The following is a 27,806-nucleotide window of genomic DNA, read 5'->3' on the forward strand; positions in this document are numbered from 1 at the left end:
AGCACTAGTTTGAGTTGAAACACAATATTTGGCTTCAAGCAAGATGCCTACTTAACTTTTTTATTTAGTGTCCACAATGCTCTGAGCATATATCCCATAACTTAAAAACTGTAAACATATCCAACTTAACCCACCTTCCTCAACAGTCTAAGGCTATGGCTACACTACAAGGCTTTTAGTGGCACAGCTGTGCCCCTACAGCCATACCACTAAAAGGCATGTGGTGTGGCTACTGCTTGTCAGCAGGAGAGAGCTCTCTCCTGCTGACAAAGAGCTGTTCACACTTGAGCCTTTCTTTGGTAAAAACTTTTGTCGTTTCGGGGGTGGTGGGTTTTTTGTTTAACACCCCGAATGACACAATTTTGCCAATGAAGTGCCAGTGTAGACAAAGCCTTAGAGGAAATAAATGGGCTTCTTTGCATGCTAGCAGTGTACAAATTGCTTCACTCCTCTAACCTTATGACTACACAACAGTGTCATTTGATGACCAAAAGTCTATTTTAAAATGGATAAACTCTTTTCAGACTAAGATGTCTTCTCTCAAATTGCATTATATAGAACATTACCATAACTGGTGTGAGATTTTTTTTTTGTTTATAGGACACTCAGTAGGGATGTGCCTCTTTTAAAAGCTAGAGATATAAGACCAGATGGCACATTTGTCTTTATCCTTCTATCGGATTAGTGTACCTTGGATTTTTTTCCAAGACTGTTTTTAATACAAACTGGTCAGTGAAGAGCCTCTTAATATAACATTGACATTGATTGGGATGTGCTGCCATCTGTTTTTGGTGCTTTACATTTTAAAACACTCATCCTACACATCGCATGGACAGATCTCTGGATCGCTAAGGATCAGTGGAGATGTGAAGTAGTTAGCGTAATATAAAGGAAACTGATTTGATTTGGCCAGGTATAAGAATTTCTGGAATTCTTAATTAAACTCTTGTGGGGAAAATAGCTTAAGTCGGTTACAAATCTATACCATGGTCTCCTAATAAAGACTGAAGAATTACACCTCCTCTTTAAAAGAGCAGTCTTATTCACATCAACCATCTGAATTTTGTGTCCCTGTCCTACATGTGATTCAACCAAAAATAGTTTGATGCTGGGGGTTGAAATTGAGACAAACTTTAGATTGGGTAAATTGGAATAGTGAAGGGTCAGTGGGTTGCATAGGTTAAATGTTAATACCTTTGTCTAGCTGAAGTCTAAAGATCTTTCTGTCAAATGGATGAAATGGAAAAAAGTATTTAAAGTCTAATGTAGACTCCTCTATAAAAGAGGGGAGTTTTGTTCTTTCCAGTGGCAACCACTAAACTGGAGAGAGTTTACAGCAGCTACTGTGCAGTCGTATCCCATACCAGTTACCTCTCTAGCTAGAATAAAAAATAATTGTATGATATGTGAGCTTGTACTAAATCCATAAATGCTGTAGTTCATGCCTTGTTTAGAAAATAAGGCGCATAAGTGCAAAATAAGTGTCTGCATGTGTCTGATCATTCCTGTTGGAAGAAAGTGCTATTTTAAAGTCATTGTCTAGAAATTCTTTCTAGAAGCTTCTTCAAAGACACATTTTTTCTGAAAAGTACTGGATCTACTTTTACCTTGGGGGGGGGGAGATAGACTTTGAGATTAAAAGCTTTGAATTTTCTTGTATCTGAAATAGTTTAGTTTGGAATTTTGCTTCTACCAGTGCGTATGAAGATAACAAGAGTTGCATCCAGAATTAATCATTTGACTTATGTGTATTAAGTGTGTGGAGGGTTCCCCCCTCAGAATAGGTAGGGGGTGTGTGTATGTGTTGCATTATGTACAGTGGAGAGTTACATTTTCACCGTTTTGGTAGTTGTCTGAACTGTATTTAATAGGCATTTCTTCTGGTCAAACCTGACTCAAATTCTATTTAAGAATGACGTCCTCCTAAATTAATTTGTTTTGGTTTTCTGTATGGAGCTTCACAGGAGCTGTGAGCTTATGCAGAATAGCAGCTTGTTTATATAACCCGGTTTTCTACAGAGTCAAACTAAAACCTGCTGCTTGTTTCTGCCTAGTGACTTGTTGGATTTATATCATACTGCTGTGTCTAAAAATGGTGCTGGATGTGAAAGATACTGCTTATCTAATAAATAATGCAGTAAGTATTGATCTGGGGTGTGTAAAAAGACTGAGACTGAACATTAGTGACATTGAACATAGGTGAGATAAAGTGTTATCTAAACTCACTTGATGTTTGTGCGTCTTGCATTTTTGGTGCATAAACCAAAAATGTGAATAAATGACTAAAGAAACTTGAGTAGAATTTACAAATTCTAGCATTTACTTTCAGCATTAGATGTTGAAGGTGTACTGTGTATTTAATATTACTGAGTTGTGAATTGGATTAAAGGTGAAGGTTTTTGTTTGTGTTTTTGACCCTATTTACAAGTATTAGGTATTCTGGCTTTGTACTGTAAAGGTGTTTGTTTGGATGTAGATGTATATTCATTCCTCTGTGCAGTCCTTTAATTTTGAGAAACAAAGCTACCCTGAAAGTATGCCTTACGGCAAAACTCTTTTTCTTTTTTTTTTTTTTTAAAAAAAGGGGGGGGGTCAAGTAAAGCATGCCTGGAGGTGGCTAGGACTAAGGTTCTACTAAGCACTATTGCTCTTACCTGAATTTCATTGCTTGGCTAGTCACTCATTACAAAAGATTATGTTCAAGTGTAGTTTAGCTTTCTTTGTTTTTATTTCAACTATCTTTTAGTACTGATTTTCACAGAAGCATAGAAATGTAGGGCTGGCCAGGACACTGAAGTAATCAAATCCAGCCTCCTGTGCTGAGGCAGGACCAAGTAAACCTAGACCATCCTTGCAGGTGTTTGTCTAACCTTGTCTTAAACATCCCATGATGGATTCCACAAATTCCCTTGAAAGTCTATTCAAGAATTTAACTACCCTTACTGCAGATTAAGCTCCCTACTTCTGGTTTTAACTCAGTAGAGATGGAGAACCTTCAATCATAGTCCTCTTGATAACAGCCCTTAGTCTTCAAATATGTTATCAGGTCCCCTTACAGCTGCTTTTTTTCCCCAAGACTAAACATGAGTTTTTAACCTTTCCTCATAGATCAGGCTTTCTAAACCTTTCATCATTTTTGTTGCTCTTCTCTGGATTCTCTTCAGTTTGTCCACATCTTAAAGGGTGGCACCCAGAATTGAACACACTATTCCAGCTGAGGGCTCACCAGTGCTAAGCAGAGTGGGACAATTACCACCTGTCTTACACCACGCTTCTGTTAGTAGATCTCAGAATACTAGCCCTTTTCCACAACTGCATCACATTGCTGACTCATAATCAATTTGTGATCCATTATAGCCCCAGATCCTTTAACAGTCCTACTGCTTAGCCAGTTATCCCCATTTTGTAGTTGTACATTTGATTTCCCCCCTTTCCTAAGTGAAACACTTGTCTTTAATGAATTGTATCCTGTTGACTTCAGACCAATTTGTCAAGATAATTTTGAATTCTAATCCATCCGCAAATGCTTGCACAAACCCTTCTAGTGGTGTCATTTGCAAATTTTATAATCATACTCTCCATTCCATTATTCAAGTCATTAATGAAAATATTGAATAGTACCAGACCAGGAGTGACCCCTGTGGAACTCCAGTAGATATGTCCTCTGACACTGAGCCACTGATAGCTGCTATTTGAGTAGTCGTACAACTGGTTGTACACCTATCTCATAACTTCATCTAGACCCCACTTCCCTACTTCACATATGGGAATGTTATGTGGGACTGTCAAGCCTTACTAAAATCAAAATATATGTCTGCTGCTTTGCCCCATCCCCTAAGCCAGTAACACTGTCAAAGAAGCAAATTAGGCTGGTTTGGCATGCTTAGTTGTCTGTTCCTTAACTCTAATATCCTTCTAGCTGCTTACAAATGGTTTGCTTAATAAGTTGTTCCAGCATCTTTGAGTATCAAAGCTAGGCTGACTGGTCTTTAATTTCCCAGGTCGTCTTTGTTCCCTTTTTTTTAAAAGATAGTCCTATGTTTGCTCTTCTCCATCTTTGTGAGAACCTCACTTATCCTCATAAAGAAAAAAGGAGGACTTGTGGCACCTTAGAGACTAGCAAATTTATTTGAGCAATTTGCTAGTCTCTAAGGTGCCACAAGTCCTTCTTTTTGCAGATACAGACTAACAGCTGCTACTCTGAAACTTATCCTCATGTGTTCTTGAAGATTGCTTCAGCTGGTTCCTTAAAATTTATCCTAAGGTACTTATCAGGCCCTGCTAACTTGAATGTATTTAACTTATCTAAATATTGTGATGTTCCCCTGACATTATCTGGACCAGTAATCTGCTAGGTCACTCCAATCCTTGATTCTGGGAGCCAGCCTTACCCTGCTCTGCTGTGAGAACCCTCACTCCTGGGCTGTTCACACACAGCCTCTAGCATGTAAGCTGCTCCCAGCTACATGAGTGAGCACTTTTGGCCAGGCGCTGCTTGATTGTGCAACCAAATGACACTAGCCAATACCCCTGGTCCCAGCCACAATCCTAGGAGCCTCTCTTTTTTGCAGTGTCCAGTTATGACCCCTGGATGTTGCAAGCTTATGCGAGTTCATCAATTTAACAAAGAAATTGATCTGCATTAGGCATCTTATCCCAAGAGGAGTCTGACACTTCCAACCAAATTCACTGCTTCATAGAATCATAGAATATAAGGGTTGGAAGGGACCCCAGAAGGTCATCTAGTCCAACCCCCTGCTCAAAGCAGGACCAATTCCCAGTTAAATCATCCCAGCCAGGGCTTTGTCAAGCCTCACCTTAAAAACCTCTAAGGAAGGAGATTCTACCACCTCCCTAGGTAACGCATTCCAGTGTTTCACCACCCTCTTAGTGAAAAAGTTTTTCCTAATATCCAATCTAAACCTCCCCCACTGCAGCTTGAGACCATTACTCCTCGTTCTGTCATCTGCTACCATTGAGAACAGTCTAGAGCCATCCTCTTTGGAACCCCCTTTCAGGTAGTTGAAAGCAGCTATCAAATCCCCCCTCATTCTTCTCTTCTGCAGGCTAAACAATCCCAGCTCCCTCAGCCTCTCCTCATAACTCATGTGTTCCAGCCCCCTAATCATTTTTGTTGCCCTTCGCTGGACTCTCTCCAATTTATCCACATCCTTCTTGAAGTGTGGGGCCCAAAACTGGACACAGTACTCCAGATGAGGCCTCACCAATGTCGAATAGAGGGGAACATCACGTCCCTCAATCTGCTCGCTATGCCCCTACTTATACATCCCAAAATGCCATTGGCCTTCTTGGCAACAAGGGCACACTGCTGACTCATATCCAGCTTCTCGTCCACTGTCACCCCTAGGTCCTTTTCCGCAGAACTGCTGCCTAGCCATTCGGTCCCTAGTCTGTAGCTGTGCATTGGGTTCTTCCGTCCTAAGTGCAGGACCCTGCACTTATCCTTATTGAACCTCATCAGGTTTCTTTTGGCCCAATCCTCCAATTTGTCTAGGTCCTTCTGTATCCTATCCCTCCCCTCCAGCGTATCTACCACTCCTCCCAGTTTAGTATCATCCGCAAATTTGCTGAGAGTGCAATCCACACCATCCTCCAGATCATTTATGAAGATATTGAACAAAACCGGCCCCAGGACCGACCCTTGGGGCACTCCACTTGATACCGGCTGCCAACTAGACATGGAGCAATTGATAACTACCCGTTGAGCCCGACAATCTAGCCAACTTTCTATCCACCTTATAGTCCATTCATCCAGCCCATACTTCCTTAACTTGCTGACAAGAATAAGGTAGAATAGACACTCTTTTATTAACTAAAGATAGATTTTAAGTGATTATAAGTCCAAGTATAACAAGTCAGATTTGGTCAAATGAAATAAAAGCAAAACACATTTTAATCTGATCTTAGCACTTCCAGTGCTCTTACAAACTTAGATGCTTCTCACCGCTGGCTGGCTGCCTTTCAGCCAGGCTCTCCCCTTTTGATTAGGACTTCAGTCAGTTGGTGGTATCTGTAGATGGAGGTGAGAGAGAGCATGGCAAATATGTATGTCTGTCTCTCCCTTCCCTTTTATCATGTCCTTTCTTCCCTCTTGGCTTTGCCCCCCCCTTCAGAGTCAGGTGAGCATTACCTCATCGTAGTCCCAAACTGACCAAGGAATGGGGGGGGGGCGACTCAAGAGTCCAACCAATCCTTTGTTGCTGCCTAGGTTAGTGTCCTTTGTTCCTGTGTGGCTGGGCTGGGTATGTCCCATACATGCCCTGATGTGTGAACTGCCCCTCTGCTCTTGGAGTTTTTGTCTGGGCTTATTTTAAACCATGAGGACACATTTTCAGCTTCATAACTATATACATGAAATTGCAACCTATAACATTACTAGAACAACAATGCTCAGTGCATTATAAGCCTTCCGAAGACACTGGACATGACAGACTTTGCATTGGATACCACACAATCATTTTATAAGGATGCAGGGTGTTCCCCTGAGGTATAGTGTCACAATTGTTGTTTTCCTATTTTGGCTTGCATCCCTTCCCCCTTGTAGTTATTAACTGGTGGGTAGGGTGGAGTATGCTATGGGACTGAAAACATTTGGCATATCTCATGAATAAGTATTGTAAGTACATATCACTAGATAAGCATTGTCAATCATAATGTAGACAACAAACATGAATAAAATATTTCACAAACTCCTATATTCACCACCACCACCACCACCTCTTTTGGCATTTAAAACCTAAGGAGACTTAAGTCGAGAATTTTGTACTAATGGTCACATGTATGTATGATCAGCTGAAAACTTCAAACTTTTTTTTTTTTTTAAAAATCATGTAGATGTTAGACTTCTTAGTACAAGATTGAACCACAACTCCTATAGCTACTGCTCCCAGGGGGCATTCTGCACCCAAAAATTAATTCTGTGCAAAAAATCTGCAACAATTCTGCACACTATTTTTAAAATTCTGCCAATTTTATTTGTTAAAATAACATTACCAAAATATTTGAAACTGATGTGATTATGTAATAAGTTTCAAAATACCAGTCAGTAAGTATGTCTGTAACAATACAAATACACAATTCCCCCAGGAATAGTGAGTTAAAGAAACCCCTATGAAAACCCAGTTCCAGTTTGTCTCCTCCCTCCCCCAGAGCCCAGCTAGGGGTCCAAACACCCACAACTCTTCTCCCTCCCCCAGAGCCCAGCTAGGGGTCCAAACACCCACAACTCTTCTCCCTCCCCCAGAGCCCAGCCATGGTGCCCTCCCAGCCAGTGCACTCAAGCCCAGTTGCAGGGTCCCCCAGCCCAGGTACAAGCGTTCCCTTCCCCCTAACACCTGCTCCCTCCCCCCACCAGAGCCCAGGGATCCAGAGGGAGAAACAGCCAGATACTTGGTCCCAGGCTTGCATGAGTTGCCTGTGCATTGCCATCTCCTTCCCTCAGGGTGTGCTGGGAACTGCAGCTGCCAGGAGCCCTCTAGTTCCCTCCACCCAGCAGTGTCTTCTATGTGTGAGCTGGATCTAGTGGCAGCCAGCAGCACTGCAGCCCATTTCTGGGGGGAAGGGGGGAGAAATTATGCACACACAACATTAAATTTCTGCAAAATTCTGCATTTCACAGTGGTGCAGAATTTCCCCAGGAGCAAGCTACTGATAACTGCTTAATGAGAAATGTAGCCCCCTAACAATGGCCTCCCTCAGAGTGCTGTCAGTCTAAACTTCAGACTAGTACAGTATAAGTGTTTGTCATTTAACACTTGTAGGCATAGTGAGAGATGTCTGTTTTTTATTTGTACTAATTTGTATTTGTTTAGTGTCTTCCTCTAATGGAGTTAAGATTTGGGCTACCACTAGTTGTTATAACACTCATGGAGTGGTTTTATCTAGTACTGATCACAGACATATTAGGATGACTGCATCATCTCTATCTGATTGTGACACTTTTTTGTGTGGATGCTTACAGTAAAAATCAGTAAAGTTCACTGGGCACTTTGCCATAGTGAAACTCCCTCTTTAAAGTAGAGGGCTATGTTTGTAGTCATGACAAGCACCACAGTGTAGCATGGCTACAACAGCACTGCATGTGTCTATTTAACTGACTTCTGTACAGGCTGTTAATGGTGGTTATTTATTGGCCAAGTTTGCAAGGCCTTATAGTCACTTCATAGCCTTTAACTCTCTGGATAATGTAACACTAACTTTTGAACACCATATCCAGTCAATCCCAGAACTTCGGGGAGTGTTCAAGGCATTAGAGGACAGAATGTTGGTTTTTTTGGTGATGATTGGAAAACTGAAAGGAAGAAATGGCGGAGGGCAACACATTAGACCCTAGCATCTTGTTAGCTGAGCTAGTCGCTTCAGTTGCCCATTTAATTGTTTGTAGATCAAATAACCAGTTGATGGTGTCAATTAATGCATTCCAGCATTAACAGTGTTCACTTTAGGTCTGCCCATTTTCTCAGTACATTTTGAGAAATGTTTTCTTCCTGAAAGACCAAAGAAAGGAGAAAAAATTATTGGGATGGGAAGGGTGGCAGGCATGTGGGATTGGAGAAGCATGTAAAACACCTGGTGGAGGTAGAATGGGGGACTCTGGTGGGAGACACAGATCCTCTGGCATGGAGGGGGACTAAGGGGCACAACCCCTAGAATGTGGGGAATGATCAATTCTGGTATGGGGGGACATCCTGGCCTTGGCATGAAGGAGGGTTGCATTGAGTCTCTAAAATAGAGGGGAATGGGAGGATGGCATATGGAGCTTGTGGTGGAGAATGGAGGGATACAATGGGCCCTTTGCATGTGCAATAAGCTTGGCCTACAGAAGCAGCAAAATGTATGGCACCCCCCCAGTCTTACTTAGTCCAATTTTAAAACTTCTATCAACACCATCCAGTGCTCTTGCCATCTGTCCCATAAGATAAAAATGACCATGAACTTGGTGTCTGTATCAAGAGTCTGAATATTGCTGTGATGAGTTCCTTATTGTTTTTCCTTTCACTTTGAATGATGTCCAAATTATGCTGGATGTGCATGATGCAAAAGATCAAGTTAGTGTCTGAGTGAAGCATTTAAATAAGTAATCACTTGTTTCTTATTTGCAGGAGCAAGATGTTGAGACCCTTCATGGCTCTGTCCATGTTACTATGTATGGGACTCCCAAAGGAAACAGGCCTGCCATCCTAACATACCATGATATTGGATTGAATCGTAAGTGTGATCTTTCATACAGCTGGCCATCACTGTGCTGTTGTAACAGCTGATCACTTTGTGGTTCTTTAACTTACATCCTGCCATGATCCTTGCAGCACATTTGTTTTCAGGGGTAAAATTAGGATCTTGGTGTGGCAGCTTGCCAATAAATTGTTGATCAGTGCAGGTTGATCCAAACTGGCCTTTGCTGCATCCCAGACTTAACTATGAGCCATTCCATAAAACCAATATGGAGGTACAGAGGAACAAGGGGCCCAGATTTTGTTCATGGTAGACTTTAGGCTAGCTGGCAGTCAGGAGGAAGGAAATGAGCCTGAATGCAGGCAAATAGGAGCAGAAAGTGGTGCCCTTTGACAGCTTTCCATTAAGATAAATGGCATCAAAAGACTAATTGTTGGCATGTGTGGAGCCACTCTTACCTCAGACATGATTTCCTTAATACCCTGGTTTTTAAGGGAGAAAGTGGCTTGAATTCTGAGTATCCTAGAATATCAGGGTTGGAAGGGACCTCAGGAGGTCGTCTAGTCCAACCCCCTGCTCAAAGCAGGACCAATCCCCAACTAAATCATCCCAGCCAGGTCTCTGTCAAGCCTGACCTTAAAAACTTCTAGGGAAGGAGATTCCACCACCTGCCTAGGTAACGCATTCCAGTGTTTCACCACCCTCCTAGTGAAAATTTTCCTAGTATCTAATCTAAACCTCCCCCACTGCAACTTGAGACCATTACTCCTTGTTCTGTCATCAGCTATCGCTGAGAACAGTCTAGATTCATCCTCTTTGGAACCCCCTTTCAGGTAGTTGAAAGCAGCTATCAAATCCCCCCTCATTCTTCTCTTCCGCAGACAAAACAATCCCAGTTCCCTCAGCCTCTCCTCAAGTCTTGTGTTCCAGTCCCCTAATCATTTTTGTTGCCCTCTGCTGGATGCTTTCCAATTTTTCCACATCCTTGTAATGTGGGGCCCAAAACTGGACACAGTACTCCAGATGAGGCCTCACCAATCTCAAATAGAGAGGAACAATCACATCCCTCTATCTGCTGGCAATGCCCCTACTTATACAGCCCAAAATGCCATTGGCCTTCTTGGCAACAAGGGCACACTGTTGACTCATATCCAGCTTCTCATCCACTGTAACCCCTAGGTCCTTTTCTGCAGAACTGCTGCCAAGCCATTCAGTCCCTAGTCTGTAGTGGTGCATGGGATTCTTCCGTCCTAAGTGCAGGACTCTGCACTTGTCCTTGTTGAACCTCATCAGATTTCTTTTGGCCCAATCCTCTAATTTGTCTAGGGCCCTCTGTATCCTATCCCTACCCTCCAGCATATCTACCTCTCCTCCCCGTTTAGTGTGCTCTGCAAACTTGCTGAGGGTGCAATCCACACCATCCTTCAGATTATTCGTGAAGATATTGAACAAAACCAGCCTGAGGACCGACCCTTGGGGCACTCCACTTGATACCGGCTGCCAACTAGACATGGAGCCATTGATCGCTACACATTGAGCCCGACAATCTAGCCAACTTTCTATCCACCTTTAACTTGCTGGCAAGAATACTGTTGGAGACAGTGTCAAAAGCTTTGCTAAAATCAAGGAACACATCCACTGCTTTCTCCTCATCCACAGAGCCAGTTATCTTGTCATAGAAGGCAATTAGATGAGTCAAGCATGACTTGCCCTTGGTGAATCCATGCTGACTGTTCCTGATCACTTTCCTCTCCTCTAAGTGCTTCAGAAGTGATTCCTTGAGGACCTGCTCCATGATTTTTGCAGGGACTGAGGTGAGGCTGACTGGCCTGTAGTTCCCAGAATCCTCCTCCTTCCCTCTTTTAAAGATGGACACTACATTAGCTTTTTTCCAGTCATCCAGGACCTCTCCCAGTCACCAGGAGTTTTCAAAGATAATGGCCAATAGCTCTGCGATCACATCCTCCAACTCATTTAGCACTCTCGGATGCAGCGCATCCGGCCACATAGACTTGTGCTCGTCCAGCTTTTCTAAATAGTACCGAACCACTTCTTTCTCCATAGAGGGCTGGTCACCTTCTCCCCATGCTGTGCTGCCCAGTGCAGTAGTCTGGGAGCTGACCTTGTTCGTGAAGACAGAGGCAAAAAAAGCATTGAGTACATTAGCTTTTTCCACATCCTCTGACACTAGGTTGCCTCCCTCATTCAGTAAGGGGCCCATACTTTCCTTGACTTTCTTCTTGTGGCTAACATACCTGAAGAAACCCTTCTTGTTACTCTTAACAGCTCTTGCTAGCTGCAACTCCAGGTGTGATTTGGTCGTCTTGATTTCACTCCTGCATGCCCGAGCAATATTTATACTCTTCCCTGGTCATTTGTCCAATTTTCCACTTCTTGTAAGCTTCTTTTTTGTGTTTAAGATCAGCAAGGATTTCACAGTTAAGCCAAGCTGGCCGCCTGCCATATTTACTATTCTTTCTACACATCAGGACGGTTTGTCCCTGTAACCTCAATAAGGATTCTTTAAAATACAGCCAGCTCTCCTGGACTCCTTTCCTCCTCGTGGTGTTCTCCCAAGGGATCCTGCCCATCAGTTCCCTGAGGGAGTCAGTCTGCTTTTCTGAAGTCTAGGGTCCATATTCTGCTGTTCTCCTTTCTTCCCTGTGTCAGGATCCTAAACTCTACCATCTTATGGTCACTGCCTCCCAGGTACCTATCCACTTTAGCTTCCCCTATTAATTCTTCTTGGTTTGTGAGCAGCAGATCAAGAAGAGCTCTGCCCCTAGTTGGTTCCTCCAGCACTTGCATCAGGAAATTGTCCCCTACACTTTCCAAAAACTTCCTGGATTGTCTGTGCACCACTGTATTGCTCTCCCAGCAGATATCAGGGTGATTGAAGTCTCCCATGAGAACCAGGGCCTGCAATCTAGTAACTTCTGTGAGTTGCCGGAAGAAAGCCTCATCCCCCTGGTCCGGTGGTCTCCCGGCAGACTCCCACCACAACATCACCCTTGTTGCTCACACTTCTAAACTTAATCCAGAGACTCTCAGGTTTTTCTGCAGTTTCATACTTGAGCTCTGAGCAGTCATACTACTCCCTTACATACAATGCAACTCCCCCACCTTTTCTGCCCTGCCTGTCCTTCCTGAACAGTTTATATCCATCCATGACAGTACTCCAGTCATGTGAGTTATCCCACCAAGTCTGTTGTTCCAATCGCATCATTCCTTGACTGCCAGGACTTCCAGTTCTCCCTGCTTCTTTCCCAGGCTTCTTCCATTTGTGTATTGGCACTTGAAGTCACTGATCATCCCTTTCTCAGTATGAGGCAGGAGCCCTGCCCTCTCGCATGCTCCTGCTTCCTCCCAGTAACCCACTTCCCCACTTACCTCAGGGCTTTGGTCTCCTTCCCCCAGTGAACCCAGTTTAAAGCCCTCCTCACTAGGTTAGCCAGCCTGCTAGCGAAGATGCTCTTCCCTCTCCATTAGTTGGCACCTGTCTCTGCCTAGCACTCCTCCTCCTTCTTGGAACACCATTCCATGGTCAAAGAATCCAAAGCCTTCTCTGACACCACATATGTAGCCATTCATTGACTTCCACGATTCAACGGTCTCTACCCAGGCCTTTTCCTTCCATGGGGAGGATGGACAAGAAGACTACTTGCTCTGGGAAGAAGGATAAAAGTTGGAGGTGCCATGTAGTCTGCAGTGATCCGCTCAAGGTCATTCTTGGCAGTATCATTGGTGCCCATGTGGAGAAGCAGGAAGGGGTAGCGATCCAAGGGCTTGATGAGTCTTGGCAGTCTCTCTGTCACATCGTGAATCCTAGTTCCTGGCAAGCAGCAGACTTCCAGGTTTTCCTGGTCGGGGTGGCAGACAACTCAGTCCCCCTGAGGAGAGAGTCCCCGACCACCACCACCTGCCTCCTTCTCTTGGGAGTGGCGGTTGTGGAACCGCCAAGCCTAGGACAGGGCATCTCATGCCTTCCCATCGGCAGAGATTTTCCCCTCCTGTATAATCCTTGTACCTATAAACAAAATTTTTCTAGATAAAAGGTGAAGGACCTCTGGGTCAAAAATAGCCTATATTTGGGAATCTTCCAAGGACCATGCACCAACATGTGCTTGATAAGGATTTTGGAGCAGGAAAAGGGTATACGTCACAAAATGACAAAAGGGTGAAAAGAAACTTGTGGAAGACTCCTTTTTTGAATTTTGTCCTAATGCTGCTGAGGGTTTAAGTATTTAGCTATGTATGTGTCAGGATATCTAGAACTTTGTATAGATTCAAACCAGAATAAATCAATGGATGATGAAATGGTGTCAGCACAAAATGTGACGTTTCTTCTCAGTGCTGCATGATTTAATCTTGTATAGATGCAATCTAATAAAACGCCAGTTAGACCAAAAAATCAGATCTAATACCAAATATGTTTTTGCCACTGTCACTCCACGAGACTTGGCATTTCTTTACTCAGTTATTAATGTTTACTATTAGACCCATAGTCACTACCACAAGTAGAATTAGGGATTAATTGAACTGTGTAAACACACAGTCATGGTCCCCGCTCCAAAGAGTTCACTTTCCATCAGTAAGCCTATTGTAACTCATTTCTTCATGGTAGTTTGCTAGAAGTATCCCTATACTTCATTTTGTACTTTCCATGGATTAGGGAGGGACAGGTGGCCTCTTGGCCTTAACAATAGTTGAGATTTCTGTCTAGGAAGGAAGAAAAACCTGTCTTTATGCTATAAAGTTTTATTGTTCATCACATTTTATACTAAAACTACTCAGTTCAGTTACATGTGATGTTAGAGGTTGATAGCAGAAAAAAGATTAAGTAACTTTGCTGTTCCTTACCTTGCATTTTAACAAGGGAAGGATTAAAAAACTTATCCATTTGTGGTGCATTGCCTAACTTCTGAATTTCTTTTCATGTTTAACAGTGTAAATAGGTTTTCTTGCTGGGTCTCACCCTAGTGCAATACAGCTGGCATTGGGTTTTAAGTTCAGGAGGAAATGAATAAACCTTTAACAGGCTTCTGCTGAAACCTTAAAGTGAGAAGTTCATATTTCTAAAGAACCCTAAATGTTGAGGCCTAATCTGCTTCATAGTATTCCTGTAAAACATTTTCATTTTAATGTATTCTGCTTGTAGCTAGCATAGGAAACCTCAGACTAGCATGGTGTAACTTGCAGTCCTTGGAGATAAGGACAAGAGAACTCTGCAAAAAAGATAATTGACTGTCAGCTCTACTTTGGATTTGCTTTCTTTCACTTTTATTATAACTCTAAGATGACTAAAATGAAGTAAAATGGAAATTTTTTTGTTTTTAAACAAATCCTGGGATAAATGCTTCTGCCCCACCTGACTTCTGGTTTAACTTTCATGTCAGGAATTTCCTTGAGACTTTGGTCTGCCACAAATTTTGACCGAGTGCCAGAATTTAACTACTTACATGAGAATTTCTTGGGAACTGTTCAGCTATCTGCCTCAAGGTGTTAAAGTAGTAAAGTAACACCATTTATCTCAAACTTAAAGAAACGCAGACTAAAATACTCGTACAAACTCTCAAATTGCAGTTTCTTGTGGTGTCTGCATTACAACTGTGTAAGCCATTCAGTCTTTCATCTTAATGACTGTTACATTCTTTTTCCCTCTAAGACAAAACTTGCTTCAACCCCCTCTTCAACTTTGAAGATATGCAAGAAATAACACAACATTTCGCAGTCTGTCATGTGGATGCACCAGGGCAACAAGATGGAGCAGCATCTTTCCCAGCTGGGTGAGTTGGAGCTGGGGAAAGATCTTGGTGCTTGCATGGATTATCTTGGCCAAAGTGCGTGTGTCAAGACTGGATTGCCTTACATTAAGATGTATTTTGGATAATCCACATGATATAGGAGGAGTTGCCAACAGGCAAAGGGAAATGGGCAAATGAAGTAAGAGTTGTACTGTGTAAGAGCTAGGTATAATAGTACTAATTAATGAGCTTTTACCCATGTTATGGAAGTTGGGCTAGATCCCTTACTTTTAAGCTGTGTGAAGTCTTGTTGGAAAAGATTGTGGGCCAGATTCTTAGCTGGCATAAACTGACATAGCTCCACTGATGTAACTGAAGCGACAGTTTTTTTTTAGAGCATCTGATAATCTGGCCTTGTGTGAATTCAGTGTACTTCTTGGTGCAACAGCTGTCTCATCTACTCAGTCTTGTGGATTTTGTGCTTCAAAGCAACCTAACCACTAACGTTGCCCATTTCCTATAACAGACTTATTAATAATAATAATAAAAAAACACACCTTGGAGTCTGTGGCTTCATAGACAAAGGCCTAGTCTAAGCTTGCTAGTTCATACCCGTTTGAGTGAAATCCGGTATATTAACAAAGCAAGGGTACCTGGCAGGACAACTGTATCTACACTAGGGCTTTTGCCAGTATAGAAATGGTGGTTCATTTCTCCCTCCTCCCCCATCACACCCCTCGCTGACATTACTGAAAAGACTACATGTACCACAGCCAACAGTGTTCTTGCTTTCACTAATTAGGAAACAAATGCAATTTGTACATGTTGTAGAGTATCTTCTCTTTGGTGCTTGCTGTCATTTTGAGTGGCCTGTCAGGAATGTCCCTTCAGTCTCTGGCAGGACCACTGGATTAGATTCTTAACCTGTGCCAGTTTGTCTTCTGTACATATGTTCTTAAACCATGTTGGCAGAAATAGTTGAAACACTTTTTTTACAAATGCACAAACACTTTTTGTTTTCTAGTCCAAAGTGGGTAGAGATAGCAGTGTGGTGTCAATTCATACATTTCTCGCTGTTGGAGTGGGGTGGCAAATTCTAGCCGGTCTCCCTGTCCGGGACCCCATTCTGGTCCCTGCTCATCCCTCCTTCCAATCTCCCTGCAGAGACCCTTGTCTCTCTCAACCAGAAAGTCTCCTCTTTTACTCTGTGTGAGCCAATGCCACCAGGAGTTGAGTTCTCTGGACTCCCCTGCATGCTGCTGTACTGGAACACTTTGTATGCTAGGTTGCAACAAACTTTGGCTCGGCTGCCACTTTATCTGGGGCAGCTTGGCCAACTTTGAGTGGCATTGCAACCCCATTAGCCAGTTTGCAATGCCACCTACTAAAATTTGGCCTGGCTGCCCCTCCTGTCAGTACAGAGGAATGGCAGGTCAAATTTCAGTGACATTACAAGCATGTGGCCAGAGTAATGCTCCAGCAGCAATTGTATTAAGCATGGTTCTTCTTAAAAGTGGTCAGGTCATGGCCTATAGAACTTTGAGCAAGTGCAAAAACCAGGTGGGTAGGAGGGCAGGGATGGTGGCATTCCTCCTTTTCCCCCAGTTGGCATCACTGAGACAAAGCCTCCTTTGTTCAAAACTTTTAAATGCACTTCTAACCTACAGTTAAGTGCCAGTGGGGGCTTGTGGCTAAAGGGGAAGTAGGAAGCCAAATACCGTTCCTCTCTTGCCCAATATACAAAACCTCTTTCATGACCCAACATAGCTTCACCTCAAGGAAATTGATAATGGATGAAAGTAGACACTTCACAGGAGAACTGGTTTTTCTGCCTAGTGTTTTTGAGAGGCTCATCAGTTATTGAACACTAGCCAGCAAGGGCTTTATTTGCTTACCCCAGTAACATCTACTCTGGTGGGATATTTCTTGGATTCCAAAACAAAATCCACTTGGACACATTCTATAAAAGTCCTGTAGTATTGCCCTTGTAGGGAACAGTACTTCAAGGTATTAAAATTCTGGCCAGTTAGTTCCCAAAGTATTGCCCAGCTAGTCATTTAGCTGATTCTCTTAGACTCTCAATAGACAAGCTGACTGTTAGCATTGCCATAGGTTAATGCTAATAATGAAGCACAGTTAAGGCAAAAGGGCTTATTTAAAACCCTTGGGGACAAGCTGGCATAGTTCTGACTTTTAATAGAGCACCAATTTCTATCCACAGTGAATTTGACCCTTAAACTTCTCCAGCCTATTCACTGCATGGTGGGATTTCAGGGTACTTTTTTTTGTTTCCTACTGTTTTTTTCCTGATGCTTTAGGATTGTTAAACAATGTGGAAAAATTTACATAAAAATAAAACTTTTTCTGAAATATACTCTGTAAGCTGAACCAGTAGCAGTAGTTCATCTTGCACCACTTTTTCTCCCAGCACATAGACAGCAGTTTTGCTTCAAACTCCAGGTGAACAATTATACTTTTTGGTTTTAGGCATATTCCTTTGTGGGTGACTTCTTGAACAGAGTTATTAGTTTCCCCAATATGAATTACTTGTAAACCACTTCTAGTTCGGGGTGGGGGTGGGGGGGTTGGTGCCCTCCCTGCAAGTTTAGAAGTAATTTTTTTCTGAAACAGATGTTAACACTTGCAACACTTCTACAAGATAGGAAAGTACTGAAGTATTGGCAGATCTGGAAGCTGAGCCCAGTGAATCCGGAGATCACTAAACTCAGCTCTGTGTGTGTGTGCATTTTTGGAGGTGTCACAACACTTAAGATTGCATGTGATGAATGACTGACTGGTACAAAATTTGTATTTCAGATCTAAAGGGGGAGTGAGTTTGGTTTGTTTTTTTACTGCCTAAAGTCAATGACCAGCCTCCTTTTGAAGAAGCATCTAATGACCAAACAAGAAGACTGAGTCAAGAGTTCTGAATTTAATTGCTCCTGCCACAAAACTAGTGGCATTAGGCAAGTCACTTACCTTGAGAGTTGGTGGTCAAATTTTTTTTACTAAACTTTTTTCTATCAAAATGCAGTTTTGTTGAAACTGAAATGTTTTGCGAATACAGATCAGCCAGGATCTGGGTAGGGGGGAGGAGTACAATAGCCAGTAGTCTGGTGGTTAAGGCACTTACCTGGGATGTGGGGGATCCAAGTTTAAATCCTGGCTCTACTTAATTCCTGCAACCCAGGTGAAGTGCCCTAGCCCCTGGGCTATACAGTCAGTTTCTCTGGGCCAGTGAGTATTTTATTTCCACAGAGGGGAATGGCTGCAACTGCAGAGATGGAGAAACTGCTGCTATAGCCTGATGGTTCAGGTACTTGTCTGGGCTGTGTCTCTGCTCCAAATCGGGCAGAGTAGGGATGTGAACCTGGGTCTCCCATGTCCTGAGTGAGTGCCCCAACCACCAGGTTGTGTTTTACAAAAACTCATGATGGCTTTGGTTCCATATATGAACAAAAACAAATAAAACTTAATTTTTTAATGAAATGTAACTTTCCTGCCAGCCCTACTTACCCCATTTGCAAAATGACTTCTCCATTGTACCAGTGCCAAGGCTTAATTATTTTTTGTAAAATCACTTTCAGATCTTTGCCTGAATTGAGCCAGAAGTGCAAAGTATTACATCTATAACACCTACATCTTTTTACTTTAGTCTTAAATGTCCATCTGATCCAGTGGATGAAACCCTACTGGTGGGTAATTACAAATTTTACCAATACCTTTTTTCCCTGTAGATACATGTATCCCTCCATGGATCAGCTGGCAGAAATGCTCCCTGGGATCCTAAAACAGTTTGGGTAAGTAGAGTTGTATACTTGTCATTCAGCCTCCATTTTGGTCTCTGGTGTTCTGACAGTTTCTTCAGCATGTGGTGTACTGAATGGATAAGCAAGTTCACCTAACTTTTGGGAGAATGTGTCCAGCTTCTAAACTCAAATTTTCATGTGCTGCTTCTCAATTTTTGTCCCAACTCTTCATAAGTCCTTTTTAGAAAGATTGATTCACTGTCATTCTTTTTAATTTCCACCTTATTCCCTATATTGCACTTGTCCTTTTTTTTCTAAAAGTAGTAAGTTTTACTGGCACTTTTCCTTGTTTTGAGAAGTCTTGTTCAGTTATTGCTTGTTCAAAAAATTTGCAAACTATTTCAAATTTTTCTCTGGGTAGACTTCTCATTTAGTTTAATTTTAAATTGTTCATGGTGCAGACTACTTTATTGCAGAAACTTGGACAGTACTCCTTTTTGTCTTGCTCTTTCCCTGCTCCAACAGTGATAAAGTTGTCATCTTGAAAATTTAATGTCCTCAAATGTGTCAATAGTTCAGTGTAAGACTCTGAATCACTAAATTTCTAGCATCTAGCCTCTCAGAGCAGGACATTCTAATTTGAATTCAGATAAATGTTAAACAAGCCTGTTTGGTATATATTTTTCCCACTTCTTAATGTCACTGATTTAGAGTACACCAGTCTCGTGTCACGTTTTTATTAAAATATTGTATGACTTGTTTTGTACTGATTTTTCTCCCCTTCTACTGTAGTAAAATGCTTTAATTTGCACTGTACTGAAATTGGTACTATTCGTACCTTATTGGTATATGCTGTTCAAGTTATTCATAAGACTAGTTTCAGTTCAGTGTATTCTGGTAACTTATGTATTGCCTGATAACTGGCATAACAGCCTTCACTTTCACTGCTGAAGAAAGAAAAGATTGGGGTGACATTGTCCCATAGTCATGATAGGAGGCTGTTAAAATAAGCCGTAGCTATTTCAGCACTTGGTATTTGCCAGGGAAATCTTGCAAATCAGGGCAGCTGATTTCCCTTCCAGAATCAGAATACTGTAGCTCACCCAGTATATTTCTCTAAAGAAATACTGTAACTGTCACTATTACTAGAATGCAGATGGACAGATGTCCCATGAATATAACTATTTAGCTGAAACCAAGAGAGCACTAAGTTACTTTGCTAACTGCTAGGAGCAGATCTGTTGTACATTTTCAAAGCCCCACTGAAGTCAATGCAGTTGTGACCATTTACACCAGCTGCTGACCAGCTATGTAATCATGAACTGGCATGTAGGAGGTGTTACCTAAAAGGGAGAAATTGGTTGGATGGAACTTGTTTGTTTCAGTGCACTTTTACTGACACACTTTTTTGTTTTGTTGCACATAACTGCTCTGTATAGGCTGAAAAGTGTTATTGGAATGGGAACTGGAGCTGGTGCCTACATCTTAACTAGGTTTGCTGTAAGTTTCATGGAGCTGCCTTGAAGCTAACCTGTAGCCTATGTAAATACTTCCTACCCTGCCATACCCACTTATTTAAGCAGTCAAGTTTTTAAAGTGAAATAACATGATCTGCAGGATGGCTAATTCAAAAGATTAGATCTGTTAAACCCAGGGCTCTACCCAGTTAACTTGTGGATGGTGGTTTCTTAAATTTAAGGTAGAGAATTCCCATTAAAGTGAAGAAGTTAAATTCTCAAAGTAATTTGGCTGGACAACTTTGATAATAAAGACAAAGCTTCTCTCTTTCACATGATAAAATTATACTTCCCAATACCCTGCCCCAAAATGATTATCCCTCTAATTTAAACTCTGTACTGTTATATATCTGGCAACTTGCATGTTCACATGATTTCCTAAATTGCAGCTGAACAATCCAGAAATGGTGGAAGGACTAGTTCTCATCAATGTAAACCCTTGTGCTGAAGGATGGATGGACTGGGCAGCAACTAAGGTAAACTTTTTTTTTTTTAAATCACATGCAATCTGGCTGGTTGGTTTGTTTTTTTAAAAAGGTTTGCACTTGAACAATGGGCTCTTAAAATGTCACATCAGATTTTAGCTAAGCTTTTTTCAGTTTGTATTCCCTTATTAAAATTGTGGCTGCAATATTAAAGGATAATTGCTTTTGGTTCCATTCCTCCGTTTTAATTGGAGTACTTCCTGTAGGGTTGATAAAGTATAGCTCAGTGGTCTCCAACCCTTTTATGCCCAAGATCACTTTTGGAATTTAAGGGCAACCCAGGATCTACCCTGCCCCACTCACTCCATTTCCCCCCTCACTTTCGCTGGGGTAGGGGTTTGGGAGGGGGTGCAGGCTCTGGGCTGGGGCTAAGGGGTTCACAGTGTGGGAGGGGGCTCTGGGCTGAGCCTGGGGGTTGGGGGTGCAGAAGGGAGCTCCAGGCTGGGGCAGGGGGTTGAAGGGCCACACTGGCCACTTCCAGGAGCGGCATGGGGCTGGGAACAGGCAGGGAGCCTGCCTTAGCAGCAGCCACACTGCACTGCCGGAGATTGCAATCAACTGGGAGTTCCTCTAGGATTGACCAATTGAGTGCAATAGACCAGTTGGTGACCACTGCTGTAGCTGTACCCAGCAGTGCCATTGTACTGTAGCTGTCAATTTATTGTAAATGCTTTTGTTGAGGTGGAAAAATATGTAGCTGAGATCTAGATCTGGAAACAATTTCATTGTACAAGCTAGTGCAGTATGTAGTTTTCCATCTTTCAAGTGATGGTCCCTAGCTATATTCCACTAGCAGGTTTATGCATTGTGACAAAGCTCTGTCCTTGCCTCCATGGGTCCTGTGTTTCCTGGCAGATTTCACTAGCCTCAGAGGCTCACTGTGACCCTCCACATAACCCTTCTCTCTAGAGACAAGGGTCAGTCTACTGAGCCATTTTCATCATAACCAAGCGAGGGAGGTGAGAAGTTATCCTTCCTTGCAGTCTCTCTCTCCTAGTCTCAGTGATTAATCAGGGGGCAAAGTGGGGGGAGCCCAGGCCCACCCTCTACTCTGGGCTCCAGCCCAGAGACCCTAATAGTATCAGCTATGGTAGCTGACCCTTTTAGAAACATGACATGTACAATTCCCTGGGCTACTTCCCACCACAGCAGCCCTCACTTCCTCAAGCTCCACTTCACCCTTACCTCAGGGCCTCCTTCCTTGTGCCTGATATGGTGTGTACTACTCAGCCTCTCCAACGGCACAACTTCCTCCCACAGCTCCTAATGTGCACACCCACCTGACTAACTGGGAGGCTTTTAACTAGTTTCAGCCAGCTCCTGATTGGCTTCAGGTGTCCCAATCAACCTAGCATTCTCCCTGCCTTCTGGAAAGTTCTCAATTGGCCCCAGGTGTCTTGACCTGGAGCAGCTGCCATTTTGCTTATCCTGGTACCAGGGATTTGTTTAGCCTGGAGCTAATATATCTCTCCCACTACTTTACTTTTCTATAGCCATCTGGCCTTGCCCCATCACAGCATGCATGCCATGTGTCCGGAGCCAGAGAATTTGAAAGTAGTAGTGTCCATTGGTTCGCACCCTGTCTTCACCTCATGGTTTTGACCAAGGTGATAAACTGGGGTGGATTGACCATGCCTCCAGTTCCTTCTCACTGCCTTGTTGTCTGAGTAGGAGCTGTTGTCTGAGTAGGAGCTGTTAGTGTCCTCTTGTCTGACACACTTTAAAAAAAACACCCCAACCCGTTTTAAAATTGCATGTAGTTTTTCTTGGTTTTGCTGTTTTTAGTGTATAGTAGTAGTTTTTAGGAGAGAGACTTTGGGGAATCCATTTACCAGTCCCTATGCCTGGAAACTGGATTATGCCTGGGTTCAAGATCTGCGTCTCCTGCCTACATTCTTCTCTGTACATGAACAAACATCAGTGCTGCCTGTGGTGCATGAAGATAGGCTGGGGACAACAGGATCTTGTGGGCAATGCATTAGTCCCACGGATGAACTGCTTCTACACTGAGTACGGTTGATCTTGTGCTTTCTTGTCCGTTTGTAATAAACGGTGTCAGACACAACGAGAACATTGATTTTGGGATGCATTCTGCTTTGCTATTGGGATTGCCTCCACCTGTTGGGGTGAGAGCCCATTCCACAAGAGTGCAAGCATCAACTACAGCTGCCCTGCACAATGTGTTGCTTCCAGATATGTAGGGTAGTACATTCCTTAGCTACGCATTACTCCTTGGCACAAGACTCTGTCACAGATGCCTCATTTGGCGTGACTGTCTTCCCGTCCACTGTTCCATCCTCTTCCTCGCACCCTCCTCTGAATTAGGTACTGCTTGTTAATCACCCTCTGTGGAATACAATGGGGACCCTCAATCAAAGAAGATGCAGTTACTTACCTGTAACTGGAGGTTCTTTGAGATGTGCAGTTCCACTTCCCACCCTTCTTCCCCTCTGCTGGGGATCTGTTCAGTTTGCTGTGGAGAAGGAACAGGAGGTCCAGTCAGTCTGCTTTGCTCTTTATTACCTCAGTTGAAACCAGGAGGTAAAGCATGGGTGCATGAACAGACCAACAGAGACTACTACTTTCAAATTCTCCAGCTCAAGATGTGTGTTCATGTGTAAACCCTCAGTGGAATACAGATAGGATCACACATCTCAAAGAACCTTCAGCTACAGGTAAGTAACCCCTTCTTTGCCTGCCAACCAGAAATCCATAATGTGAGCTAGGGCATTGAAAATTAGGAAAAGTACATGTTTCAAAAATGTTAAGGGCATCGGGGAAAAATGCATTAATTAACTGCAATAGCCAGGAGGGTTATGACACAGGATCATCAAGAATGTGTCACTGTCTTAGAAGTGACACCTCTGTGCAGTAAAATGCATAATAATCTTCATGCATCTTCTGACCACATTTTAATCTAAAGACTAAGGGATACTAAGGACCTTAAGCTTCAAGGTCTAACGTTTAAATGAGTGAACAATGCAAGCCTAAAAATGGTATGTACAAGCTAATACTGGACAAGATGCATGGTTTTTGGACATGTTTGTAACATGTTCATATTAAGTGTTTGGGCATACTTGCACCCCAGAAAACAGGTGGGTGGCTCTAAGTCTCTGCATATAGAACTTCCAATGGATAAATGGAGGAAGTTACAAAAACTCTGGTATTTCTAGGCTAAACAACTTGTCTGCCAAGTCCTGAATTGAGCAAATCAAGGCACACCTTGTAATGCCATGACAAAATGTGCTCTGGTTCCAGAGATGGGAGGGGGGGTTGGGGGGGTGTAGGATAGTCTTTCTCATAAGATTGAGAGATATTTACCTCCTTGGTTTAACAACAGAAGAGGGGCTTTACTGGATTAACAAACATTACTTGACCTGGGAGGGACTGAAAAGCTACTTATAAAGATGGGCTAACTGGCCTGCAAAATAGGTGATCACCTCACCCAATAGCCTTGGCTCACTTAAATTCTTGTGTCCCATTCCCCATGCTTCTCTCAACACTCATTCAGAATCACTGAGCCTCACGGTGGTATCATTGGATTTTGCTCCTTTCAAAACTTATTTGCATTTGTTCTGGGAACTACTACTGCACATGTGTTGGGTACCAATGTAGGAACACTATCCAGATGCAGGTTGTTTGTCCTAAAGGTAGAATTTTTGGCCTAGCTGTTTGTGGGCTGTTTGTGAACAAAGTTCTAAGAAGGAATGATTACATGAGTATGGGGCATTCTTTCCTCCATCTACTGTGCATTCACTATGATGCTTATGTGCTTACACTAAGTAAACTGCAAGGATATTCCAAGAGTTCTATCCTGTGGGCACTTTTCCAGTGTGGTTTGTGCTACTTGCACTTGTAGTGCCCTCTGACATGATTACTAGTAACTAGTGTAAATATCTGACCTAATCCTGGGAGAGCTAGCACTTCTAGCTGAAAAATCTTCCTTTTGATTATGCTGGTCAATGACTCTTGTTTAACTGTTTCTCACTGTTTAGATTTCAGGATGGGCTCATGCCCTTCCAGATATGGTCATTTCACATCTTTTTGGGAAGGTAAGCTACTTTGAGGCTCCACTTATTTAGCTCTCATATTGTGGGGAAAGCTAATGTCACCTTGATCGATTGGTCCAGTACTGATCATAAGACATCATTCATGTTTTAGCCATTCCTTCAGCTGCCTGCTGGCCAGGCTGTCAGTGGCAACGGACACCTGATTGGCATAGCACACTGCAGCCCAGAACTACTGAGCTCAAGCAATCTGCCAGCCTCAGCCTCCCAGGTAGCTGGGAATACAGGTGCGCGCCACTGCACCCAGTGATGCTAATGTATCATCCTTCAAACATTTGAAAACTTGTACTTTTTGTACAATTTTAAAATACCCCAAACTGAAACTAAAGCTATAACTTGTGAATAGTTTGTGGTTGAAACGCAACATTTTAAATTCAAATGTTTCCAGGTGCAACTTCCCCGATCACTGAAGTTTGATATGCAGTGTATGAAAGGCTGCATATAGCCATAGTGGAGAGATTTAATTGCTTGTTAAATTGGTGAACTAAATATCATTGTCAAGTTCTAAGCAGAACTCACTGATTTCAGTGGCAATTTCTACTCTAAACATTGATAGTACAATACAGCTTATTGTTTTGGCTCCTGATAAGAGCGCTCCTGCTGTATTTTGGCACCACAATTCCTAAATCCAGAAAACAAGTTACTGGTATAAACTAAGCTTTTTTTTGTGCCTACCTTAATGTCAGATGCTCTATTTTCTAAGGCTTGTGTAGAGTGAGACTCTTAAAGTACTAACTTTCAAAGACTGCAGTTTTTAAAGACCTTGAAGCTTTGCTGCTTGCTCTTGTCTTGCAGAATTGAGCTCAGTTTTGTAGATGTTCAAAGCTGACAAATTAGTGAACGTCTGTTTTGGTCTGAACATAATTACTAAACATTTTTAAAAGTCTGGCTCTTAATCCTGAAGTGTGTTAGCAGTTTTAACTGTATTTCCTTGATACTATATATCTCTCCAGGGACTTTTCTTTGCATCCTTTGGGTTTGTTAGAAAGGATGTGTATTTCAGGTTGATCATCAACATTGCACAAGCAAACTGCAAACCATGCACTGTTATGAGATTAAGTGCCTTGAATTAATAAAACTATACATCAACATATTTAAATCTGGAACTGACTTTCAGACAATTCGCAGTACTTCAACCCTAAAAAAAATACTGGTACCACTGGTTTGAGAACACCAATAAGTAACAAGCTTCTTAAAGGGTCTTGCTTGTTTTATTAAGTCTTAATTGTAATTAACCAATGCTACAATGCCACTTATCATAGTAGTATTTTAATATTAAATTATCCTGTTTTTTAATCTAGGAAGAGATTCATAACAGCCATGATCTGATCCAGACTTATCGCCAACATATTGTCCATGATATGAATCAAACTAATCTTCATCTCTTTGTCAACTCATACAACAGGTAATATACTTTGTTCTCCAATTAGTCTTTACAGTGAAATCTGTTAAGCAATTAGTCAAGGGACAAGCAAATATAATTTATGCAGCAGATACAATTCTGCTTGATCTGTTAGAGTGTATTGGAAACCATAACTCTATCAAAGGGTCATCTTAACACTACCGCGTGTATTGTTTTTGTTTTTTAAACTTCAGGGGCTGACTAAACTAAAACTACAAATCTAAAGAAAGCTCAGCTGTATCTCTCAGTTGATATATACTTTTCTTTAAGTAACTTATGTTTTCGTGTTTGGAAAAGTGTAGAGATTCACGTGAATACCTGAATCCCAATGTATCAATAAGCTTTTTCTCTCTCAATCTTCAGTCGAAGAGATCTTGAGATTGAGCGTCCTGTTCCTGGAACAAATGTTGTTACTCTACAGTAAGTATTACTGGTTTGTATGAATTGGAAAAACGTTAAATCTGTGCTAGATTTGAGTAACTATCGGTGGCATGGATACTGTCACAGGGACAGTCATTAGAGCAGTGATACTCAATCTCAGTTCAGGAGCCAAATTAGCAATCAGCATTACCCAAAAGAACCACAGGAATGTGAACTCCTTGTTTTATTTACAATATATTCATATTTAAACAGTATATTTAAATAAAAATGGTTGACCAAATATTTTACCAGTTACAATTGGTGAAGAACATAATAAAAGCATCCTGACTGGTTAATAAGTGTTTTAATATCGTGTGCCACAAGGAGACTCTCTCAAGTTGCTCTTTAATATATCAGTGTTAAAGGCCTTAAAGCAATGGTATGATTGGTGGGTGTTTTTGCATATACATTCCAGGTTTTTAATTGAAATAAGCTTCAGTACACTTCAGTAATTAATAATAATAAAAAGGCAGCTCAGTATTGCAGATGCATGCTGCTGCTTATGGGTACAAAGGGGTCTCAAAATTTGGATTTCGGGTTTAAAAACTTGCTGCACATCATGACTTCCTTCATGAAGAGTTTGTTGTGCCTCCTAAAGTTGCAGTCTCAGCAAGTTGGCTGTAAAGTGATCCTCCAAACTTGAATCAGTGAATAGGTCGGACTGTAGCATTCTGTTTAAAACCTTGAATTAGCCGTAAGGGAGGAGCAATTGCAAGCATTTAAATCTTTGCATGTGTTGTCACTCATCTCTCCCCCCCCAGCCTGTTTAGTTAGTTTGTCACAGGGGAAGCATGTCCATGATGGGTAGTACTTCAAGTGGGGATTAAATAGTGGAGAAGGTGATGCCTGGTGGTGCTTTTACTCTTAACTATGATGGATTTGCAAACCTGAGTTTAAGGGGTTTAAACTGCTTTGCTTAGAAAGTGGATGTAATTGGCTTAATTTGAAGCCTTACCCCACTTAAGAAAACAATCACCTTGCAATTTGAACATAAGTATGTATAATAACCACTAGAAGCATGAGTGCTTTTACAAAACTTTTGTTTACTGGGGTGGGGAGGGAATAAAAAGACAAACTTTCTCATTAGCTAGTAGAAAAAATAAGGTTAATGAAAGATAAATTAAGTTTAAATGTTAATATTAAACTTATTCCACTTTTTAAAAAATATAACCATTTCCCTGATAAATGCTTAAGAAAAAAGTGGTAGGAAAAAGGGGAAGATGTACAAGA

General features: G+C 42.0%; 1 protein-coding gene across 2 annotated transcripts in view; it reads left to right on the top strand.

The window, feature by feature from the left end:
* Positions 1-27,806, top strand: part of NDRG1 (N-myc downstream regulated 1) — a 66,001-nt gene that overhangs the window by 28,459 nt on the left and 9,736 nt on the right. For both annotated transcript variants that reach the window (XM_048841702.2, XM_048841703.2), the window contains 8 exons: positions 9,123-9,228; positions 14,858-14,978; positions 18,674-18,736; positions 20,125-20,185; positions 20,592-20,678; positions 24,683-24,739; positions 26,056-26,159; positions 26,520-26,576. In XM_048841702.2, the coding sequence (XP_048697659.1) occupies positions 9,123-9,228; positions 14,858-14,978; positions 18,674-18,736; positions 20,125-20,185; positions 20,592-20,678; positions 24,683-24,739; positions 26,056-26,159; positions 26,520-26,576 (656 nt within the window). The remainder of the gene's footprint in view (positions 1-9,122; positions 9,229-14,857; positions 14,979-18,673; positions 18,737-20,124; positions 20,186-20,591; positions 20,679-24,682; positions 24,740-26,055; positions 26,160-26,519; positions 26,577-27,806) is intronic.

This window comes from Caretta caretta, chromosome 2, assembly GCF_965140235.1.
Source record: "Caretta caretta isolate rCarCar2 chromosome 2, rCarCar1.hap1, whole genome shotgun sequence".
Classification (NCBI taxonomy): Eukaryota; Metazoa; Chordata; order Testudines; family Cheloniidae; genus Caretta; species Caretta caretta.